Source organism: Phragmites australis, chromosome 2 (genome assembly GCF_958298935.1).
Source record: "Phragmites australis chromosome 2, lpPhrAust1.1, whole genome shotgun sequence".
In the NCBI taxonomy this organism is placed as follows: Eukaryota; Viridiplantae; Streptophyta; class Magnoliopsida; order Poales; family Poaceae; genus Phragmites; species Phragmites australis.
The window spans coordinates 33,004,233-33,013,808 of NC_084922.1; the positions used below are offsets into that span (position 1 = coordinate 33,004,233).

Consider the following 9,576-nt stretch of genomic DNA (forward strand, 5'->3'; position numbering starts at 1 on the left):
GCGCAGTTGGTCCTCTCACCAACTCCATCACGGCACATCTTTTAAAAAAAAAAAAAAAAACTCCATCTCTGCATGTTTATGCTCGTGCATGGGCTTATCTAAGATACCTCCTGCCTAGCTAGCTACATGTCAGATTTGGAGTAGCTATCACTTTGATTCATGTGATTTTGGCTGCAAAAGAGAGAGGAAGGAAAGCCGAAAAGATTGACAGTGTTGGGAGATTTGCATGGCGTAATAGGCCGCCAAGCTAGTGGTCGTTCCTAATGGGAAGTTCAGTTAACGAGTCCCTGTCATACGTACCTGGAGAAATTTCGGAAGCCACCTATCTATCACTTCCGTTGTTTGGGCGCAACAAGGTTTCTACTTGTAGAACTACATGAACATGCATGATCATTAGATAGTAAGTGCAGCAATCTTCATCTAAAAAAATGTAGGTGCAGTAATGCGCCGGTTAGCCTGTTAGTTTTCTTGATGCAGCAATGAGTTGTCATGAGTTATACTGTAGGAATTGGTGACTGTATTACCAGGATGATGCGACCGTGTCTGAATCGAACCCTTACCGTTAATGATCAAACGAACTGATTGTTCTTAACGGTTACTCATCGTAGGTGAAACTAGACTGCTCTAGATCACATCACCCTGAACCATCTGCTCAATGGAAGAAGTTTTTGGAAGTTCAGAGCATCTTGTGCATTCAGCTCGATTGCTTAATGGCACATGTGACTGCAAAATTAATTGTCCCTTTTATTATTAATAAATTACGACAGTAGGGGTAGGGATAAAAACGGAACGGTAAAATCCAGAACCGATCTTTTTTGGTTTTTCTTGATCGTTTTTAATTTCTCTAGAACTTATATAAAATCGGATCAATTCCGAACTGATAAATACGATAAAAAAATAAAAAAAATATAGCCTAATTTCTAACTGTATTTTCAAAATACCATATTTAACCGAAAATTTATGAGCAAACTCCAAATAATTTATGTTTTTCCAGTCTCAAATCATTCTAATTTTTATAGGCCCCGACTCCATACCAATCAAGAGGCCTTAAAATAATAAGATGGTCAGCTGCACCCTATTCATTTTATAATTTTTTTAATATAATAGACAGGTTGTTTTCAATTTTCATGTTGTAGTACATTTTGTGGTACTTATAGAATAATTATGCATTTGGTATCAATATATTGAATGGATTATAATTTATCTAGTGTGAATATATTGTATCTTATATGATCGAGTTAAGACTTATTCGAGTACTAAGTTAAAGACTAGTATCGTTGTATGGACGAGTTATGAGTTATATTGTTGTATGGTTGAGTTCAGACTTAAACGTATCTGGATGATTGCTACGGGGCGGTGTTTCCGATCTAAACTATCGGTTTCCGACTGTAATTGACGTGTTTCCGTTCCGATGACTTTGTTTTCGAAGTTTCCGATATCGTAATCGTTTCTGATATTATTGTTTCCGATTTCGATTCCAAGAATAAATATCAAAGTGAAAGTGATTTGGAATATTTTTTTATTATTTCTGACCGTTTTCATCCCTAAGCAGGGGTTTCCCTTTCCGCTAATGTATTCCCTCAAAAAACAAAAGGTGTTCCCTCTGTGCATTGCAATTTGCACAGGTGGCAGATCCAATTCTATGAGCGAAAGTTTTGGATGTTTTTTTATAACCACATCTTTTCTTTTCTTTTTTGAAGAACCAGACTCTTGAGATAGTGTTTAGTTAAAAGCGTTTAGTTGGCGATAGGCAACGATGAGCTTTTAGAAGGAGTTAAAGCGCTAACGACAGCAATTAGCCAACACGCTCATGATGACCGGCAATTTTCTACCCCCAAACACAATAATTTCTCCCATCTTTGCCCCGTAGCCAAGGCGTAATCCGACAGTGGATACCGATAAATATCGAGATAATGTTCTAGAAATCTTGTCACACGGTGGCGAAATTATATGCTCACGAGTAGACCGAAACACCAGATGGCAGGCAAGCTGAGTCGCATAATACTTGTACAGCACTCTCACTCATTAGATCCTGCAGCCCCTGGACCAGTGCTCAGTTTGTCCAAGCAGAACCAGTGAGGAGACCAGTGGAAAAGGTTGAGTAATACTACAAGGCAGCCTTTGGTCTCCATGCCACCATCATGTTGTTGTGGTTGTTCTCCTCTGTAAAATCTGCTAGTTCATCAAAGATAGTTTTTTTTTGTTAGGAAAAAGGTAGTGACAGCTGCTTTCTGTTTGCAGAGATAAAGTTGTCATTGCAATATATGGTCAAGGGCTGACTAATGATCATTTGTTCAGAGCTTACACTTTAAGCTTCAACGCAAATAAGAACTACTAAGCTCTAAACTTTCAATAAAATTATAATAACAACTCTGCATATTTTCAGTTGTTCCAACTTCCGACGAATAAAATATTCTGAATGTCCAATCTTGCAGTATGGTATACACAAGCAGAAGCAGTTGGCACCAACATGTGGTTGAAGAAACGGATCATACAACTGAGCCCAACGATGTTGTTGCAAGCACTGATGCATCCTCTACAGACGGTTGCTGCCTCTTGATCACCCACTTACTTTCTTGGAACATAAGCCAGTAAGCAGCTAGGCAGCGAGCTCAGTAGCTCAAGGGTTTTGAAATGCAGTTCGTTGAAATGCAGTTCGTTCGAAGCATAATGATGGCTGCGATCTCCTTTCCAACAACCGTAATTCACCAATGATCATCTCCACCGGCATTCGCTCGATTCGTGCTTGGGTCCTTCGCTGGAATAAACTTCCGAGCGAGTGGCCAAACCGGACCCAGGATCGCATCAGCGCTCCCTGATTAGCCAGCGGCCGGATTAGTTTTGTGCTGTGCCTTGAAAGATTTGTGGATGTGGAAGGAACATGGTTTTTCTGCCCTCAAGGGGCACGTGCCCCCAGCACATCACCACTAGATCTGCACTAAGATTCGTGCACATGCACATGGTACATGCTTTTAAGGGTAGAATTTACTTTCCCGACGTGGAATCTGTGGGAAGATACACAAATCTGGAAAGCATCATCCTAAGCTAGACTGACATATGGGACCTGTGCGAAGAAACGGCTTGTCCCTAAGAAACTGATGCTATTTTTCCAAATTGTATTGATGTTTATATTGTTGGTACTAAGAAAGCTGTTCAAAATTAACTCGTTCATGCAAATAGCAGTGCTCCTCTGTACACCCCCCGCAGTATAGTGATTTACGAGCACGGTGGTTAATTTTGCAATGCTAAGCTCATACTAATTTTGCAATGCATGCCACTAAAAAACTGTGTGCTGAGAATTTAAAAATTAAGCTCATACTAAAAATTAAGCTCATAAGCTAACAGTTTTTTTCAGAAACTATAAGCAGCTTTTAAAAAAAAGTCTATAAATTTCAACAGTATCAAACAGAACCTGTTATAAGCATATGCATGGATGGGCCTGACAAAGGAAGCTGCAGATGCTGCTTCACAAGCCAAAGATAGCTACGAGCTATCTGGCCGCCTAAAGCTTACACTAGCACAGAATAGTGCTGCCGCCTCCATTTTCGATACATTGCGGGATCGTCTTTCCTTTCAAGGAGTATACTGAGCTACATGATTGTGTTTGAGGCCCTGGGATCAGGCTGTGCTGTGCACCCTGACGTGTTTAAACAGGTCGAGCCCTGGAGCCCCAGGATTGTGTTTTAGGCCCCAGTGTGTGAATACTTGTCCATAGAAGTTGCGGATCTCAGTTCTCCACAGCGATCAAATATATGTAGATTACGCTCGACAAATTTGTGATGTTGAAGTGGAAATGCTTAATATCTTGCTTGCTGTCGATCTTGCAGTCTTTGCCCAAAGCATCCTATTCTTTTGGGCCGAAACGGTACATGCGGGCATGCGTCTATGGAAACTTCTATCCGGTAGAAGCTGGCTGCGCCAGGCCAGGGTGCTATGAGATCTTGCCTAACGGTCGTGCTGTGCTCTACCGCTGGTGCCGGTGAATTACGTCAGGCATTATCAGCTAGCCGTCTTACTCAGGTTTTAGGACTCGAAAACTGGATATCTTCACTTCCTTGGAAACACAAACATTCCCAACCACCACCAAAAGCTGTCAGACCATTGCGTTGCAGATATAGCTGTTTAGCAATGAACATAGGTTCGGCAACGACACACCACCACCACACATATCTATATGTAGTGCCAATGAAGTCTGTCGATTACTAATATCATACTCAAATGGTTCGCTAAGCAAGTCTCAACGAGAGATGAAGCATCAAACCGATGAGGCCTGAGGCCTTACCACGTCAAAACTTAACAAACACAAACATTCTGACTCTTATGATTCCAAGAACTGACCCACAACATCCATCACAGCCCAATCACATGAACAGGTTTGGCCTCGACGCCTTGAATGTGGTCTTCAGCTTCCTGGTTGGCGGCCTGACCTTGCGGTACACAAGGGGGAACTTGATCTTTGCGTTGTGGAACTGCTTGGTGTTGTCCCTCTTGCACAGCTTGAAATGGACTGTGGCGGTCTTGATGATCTGGATGCAAGGGGATCTCACACGGTGGCGAGAGGCCATCTCATTGTACATCTGCTCCACAGCACCATTCAGAGTAGTGTCACGGTACTCCTTGTACATGTTATGGTAGCCAGTTCTGCTCTGGTAGCGCAGCCAGATGCCATAGTTCTTGATCGTAGTTGGGTTACGCTCAAAGATCTGAAAACATAAATGTTGAGTGATATAACAAGGGAGTACTATCCGTGCAGTTGTGAATTGATGCAGGAAGTCAAAACAGATAAAAGAAGTATGGCAATTTGGCATGCATATCAAAACCTTCCAAGGTTAAAATAACTAACATACATGTACAAGACAAATAAAATTCTGATAATTAAGTCATTAATCACTGCTAAGTCCTCATACAAGCATCACTCATTTACGACTGTCCCAACTGGTCCCGGATCCAGTTTGTTCTACAGCTAACACTACCTTGGAGGTCCAGAAAAGCCGCAAAGATTATAAAAAAGAGAGAAAAATGACGAGTTTAGAACTGCTAAATTAATTTGAAATATCATGGTAAACCTGATTTCCTGTACATTGGAATTAACCACTGATAATTACATTTCATTTTTCTCATAAATTGATAAAACTAGACAACTGGTGTGTCTAGAAAAATATCTTAAGGTGAAATGCAAAGATATAACTTGATCCACATTTTCCAAGCTTCCTATAGAAAAACTGGTCTAACCCTGTGTCAGATGCAGATATTTGAAATGCAATACAGATGGCAATATGCCATTAGTAAGTCAAAAGGGAAAACAAATTGGTTGCAATAGCTACGAAGGGATATCGGCAAATACAACGTCAGGCATCAATACCTCAGAGAAATGAAAGAACTTTCACTAATTTGGTAATCCAAGAAAGAAACGACGTTCATTCAGGTATCTACGAATCACAACTAGGACGACGAGCTATAATCTTAAAGGGAACTTCCACAAGAACCAAAGATCATGATGACAGCTGTCACAGTACAGTACTAACAACAGAAATGATATCTACGCTGGAGATCAAAACGGGTTACGCATCTAGAACATAGGAATCGTTTACACAGTTGATTACTAACTAATGTGCTCGGAGTCAGCAATGTTCGCATGAAGCAGTCTGCCAATCGACCTAAGAGAGGGATGCCGGCATGCCCATCGCATAAGATAAGGCGAGAGACGTACCTCGTTGATGGCGAGCACCTGGCCGTTGCTCTTCTTCACCTTCTTCAGCTTCCTCAGGAAGTACCTACACACACGCAAAAAGAACACATCAGAGACGAGCGAATCCTTGAAAAAAAGAAAGAAAAACAGCAAGAAGCGTGGCGACAAGGGCTCACCAGAACTTGCTCTTGGCGCGGACCTCGTTGGTGGCCCAGAGCTTCATGCGGTAGATCTTGGGGTGCTCGTCGCCGGGCGTCGGCAGCGCACGACCGACCACCTGGTACTGATGGAACTGCACACATGCGCGGAGACATCAATCAAATCAGCTACACCGCTCGAGGATATCGAACCGCCTCCATCGAAGCAACGGAGCAAGTGTAAGCGTAGAATCACTTACCCTGAAGGCCACCATTTTCGCGAGCCCGTCGAAACCCTAGCCTAACCTAGCCTACGGAGACGGGGAGGCGGCGGGCGAAAGAGGCGCCAGCCGGAAGGAGAGGAGCATTTATAGGTGGCGAGTTTCGGTGTGAACCCTAATGGGCTAATTGGTGCCATTTTGGGCCTTATTTGGAATTTTATTTGGGCTTTTCGTTCTTTTGTTAAGGCCCGTTTTTTTAGAGCCCTTGAGTTTTCCCCTTTTTGAGAGGTAGAGAAGACATATAAGCGAAGAGTAAAATACAGAAAAAATCGTTAAGTTCGCAAGAACATTATATATTTGAAATTTTATTTTGGGATTTTTCAATTTCTTTTCTGATATTTGGGACTGGTTTGGAGAACGCCCATCGCTCCAACCTCTGTTTGGTGTCTCCGGCGAGGTCGACCGTGAAAGCAGCCAGTAGCGCCATTGCCTCTGAACAATCCTCTCTGCGTGTATTGTTTGACACGGCATCCGTTTCGTCATCGCGTTACTAGCACGACCAAGCTCGCCATTGCAAGCTGAAGGAACGAGGAGCTTATGCAATGGAACCCACTGCGATTAGTGTCCTACGATCGCAGCTCAACGTACCTTGCACGACGCAGAAGCAATAATAAGAGCTTAAAGTCTGCAATGCTAACTCGACGAAGTTTGCAGCTCTCGTAGAGAAAAAGCTGGAAATAAACATATCAAGCCATCCTCTAATAATCGTACGTGTACCAGTTCTAAACTTCCAATATACTCAGAGCTTCGAATACCTTGGTAAACAACCAATGGAACTGATGCAAATATTATCGATCAGAAGACAAGTTCGGAGTCTGGCACAAATCGTAACACCACTATGAACCATAGCTTGAAATAATGGTATTGTGGCAAATTTTCAAATAAGTAATGTGCAAATACATTGATGTCACTCCACTCTAGAAGCATATAGGTCAAACCACAAATAGGAGAGTACATCAGGCTTGTCCCACTCTGTCCTTTCTATGCATACATGTACAACCCAGATAACTCAACAAAGTAGGAGAAGAATCAACGTTTACATTAAGCAAACCGCTGATAATTGATGCCGTGCTCACCACACATCAGCGCCTTTTGTTGCACCAAGCAGAACAGCAATTGCAGCAAGTGAAGCCTGTTTATGGCACCAGAACGTTCAGAGCAAGTTAGTCCAACTTTTGTGCATTCAGCTGCAAGAAAAGGAGTAGAACTACCATGCCATGACTACTAAATATCACATAATCAAGCATTAATAATTGATTTTACTACATCAGTGTAGTGACTAGCTGAATTTGTTGCAGCAAAGTTCCTATGATTGCTAGGTGAATGGACATAATGCTTCCATCCTATTATTGAGTTACTGCCAAAGCTATGTTGAAATTTCATTTTATCTATTGTAAACATTTTTGAGAAACATAAAGATGATTGTCATTTAAACAAGATGCATTCAAACTTTTTGTTTGAATATCCTGTTATAGGCGCTAATGTAGTGTTAATGCTATAATGAAGCTGCAGGATTATGGTATTGTCTTTGTGGCTTGTGTGTGTGAAACTGTCAAATAAACCTGATACTGCATCTAAAGTCCTCAGTCCCTCAGAACAAATGGACATATTCTTCACCAGTAATCCACAAGGAAAACAAATAGATATAGCTGAAGGAAACATGTGAACTGCAGAGCATTCAATTGCTGGAAAAAGACTTACAGCAATAGTGCAGGCAACATATCCTGGTTTCTCCCTGTAATCATGTACTCGGACGCAGATCAGAACAAAAGCTCCAATGTACCATGGAATAGCAGCAAGGAAGAATCCAATAATAAACCTTTTCCGAAACAGAAGAAGCATCAGTTCCGAGTCCATATGAGTTCATAAATGAAATGCAAGATAATCAATGTTCAGAGAAACTTACAAAAGCCAACCCATGCCAAGGCCACAGCATGGAAGACGTCGCATTCTCACAGGCCTTCCTTCAACAACAGCAATATAACCTACGAAACGGCAAATTTGAAAATCAATAAGCCAAGTTAGGTCGAAGTTCCAATTTATTTTTTCAATGTACATTGCTCGATTTAACTGCATAAAGCTGAATTGTAGGTCAACTGAATCATTCGAGTTCCTCTTAAAGTATTCATTTGCAGAATTATGTTGATTATTTTTTCACACAGATCCTCTTCAGTATCATGTCGCTTTTTTTCTTTTTTGCACACAATAAAATATCCTTTGCCTACTTATTTGTTTCTATATATAAAAAATTCCTGCTCATTTACTTCAAAATTTCAGAACACTTCAAAAAGAGGGGGAAACCATATAACATTCAGTCTCTCAAGGGTTCCACGAACCACAGATTTCTATCAACCTCTAATACTTTAAATTCTTCAAGGGCATGGCTAACACCATTAACCTGAAACTTGGGGTTCTGATGGCAAAAAGAGATGCAACTAAAAAGACTAATGAAACGTAAATTCAAGAAAACTGGAGCAGGCATTATAACGCCATGTGCCCATGTGAGCATACAGTCTAAGCATATAAGGAAGGATCACATGAGCGATTTAAGTATACCATGTATAACAGTGTAAGGTTCATTGTAGAAAAATATTTCTAATTAAACAAGTTGCCCTGCATACACTAAACCCAACAGGGTTTCCACCATCCTATTTTTTCCAAAAGTTTGTAGCTTGAAGTAAATCAATACACAGGACCAAAATCCTCCAACAAAAGAACGCCTCCTGCAGATCAATCCTATCAGACGCATCAACAAAGATAAGCACAAAAATCGCATGGTGCCGTACTACTAGGGTTCCCCGTACCTGGCACGGCCTGATACCCCTGGGCGTAGTACGGCGCGGCCGCCGAGTAGGGCTGCGGAGGAGGCGGGTAGACGGCGTACGACGCCGGAGGCGGCTGCGGGTAGTGCCGGAGCCCGGGCGGCGGAGCCGGCTGGGGGAATCCGACCGCCGGCTGCGGGTATTCCCCGGAGGCCGACGGGGGGCCGAAGGTTCCATATTGCTGGTGCTGCGGCGGCGCCGACGGCGGGAACCCGTAGGACGAGGATGAGGAGTCCGCCGAGCGGGCCTTGCCGTCGGCGTCTGGGATCTCGCCCGCCATGGTTGGCTCGCGCGGTGGCAAGGGTTGGCTAGGGTTGGGAATTGGCGCGCGGGAGAGGGGAGGGAAGAGGGGGAGAGGAGGGAAAGAGACGAGACGACGGGTAGGAGACTCGGAGGATTTTGCTTAGCGCGTTGCTGTTTGTTGAAGCCGTGGCCTTCCAGCCTGCCAGGTGTGGTTAGCGGTTAACCTTTCTGTTTACCAGTTTGTAGAGTCAAATCTAATTTTACAACTAAACGTGTTACTTGAGGAGCAGCCAAAGGACAAGCGCCATGGTCTTATACACCGTCTCATACATTATCATCTATTCTGTAGATGATTTATCATCTCGTAGTAATGCATAAAGGTTTAATTTATGTATTGACCAAAT

General features: G+C 42.6%; 2 protein-coding genes across 2 annotated transcripts; both read right to left on the reverse strand.

The window, feature by feature from the left end:
• Positions 1-4,079: 4,079 nt before the first annotated feature.
• LOC133908436 (large ribosomal subunit protein eL20-like) lies at positions 4,080-6,246 on the reverse strand. Its single transcript, XM_062350461.1, has 4 exons — positions 6,087-6,246; positions 5,866-5,981; positions 5,711-5,774; positions 4,080-4,703 (listed from the first exon to the last, which is right to left on the reverse strand). The coding sequence occupies exons 1-4, from the start codon at positions 6,099-6,101 to the stop codon at positions 4,362-4,364; spliced, it is 537 nt and encodes a 178-aa protein (XP_062206445.1). The 5' UTR covers positions 6,102-6,246; the 3' UTR covers positions 4,080-4,361.
• Positions 6,247-6,957: 711 nt separating this feature from the next.
• LOC133908435 (large ribosomal subunit protein eL20z-like) lies at positions 6,958-9,361 on the reverse strand. Its single transcript, XM_062350460.1, has 4 exons — positions 8,912-9,361; positions 8,014-8,092; positions 7,809-7,926; positions 6,958-7,239 (listed from the first exon to the last, which is right to left on the reverse strand). The coding sequence occupies exons 1-4, from the start codon at positions 9,207-9,209 to the stop codon at positions 7,180-7,182; spliced, it is 555 nt and encodes a 184-aa protein (XP_062206444.1). The 5' UTR covers positions 9,210-9,361; the 3' UTR covers positions 6,958-7,179.
• Between the last annotated feature and the right edge of the window lie 215 nt (positions 9,362-9,576).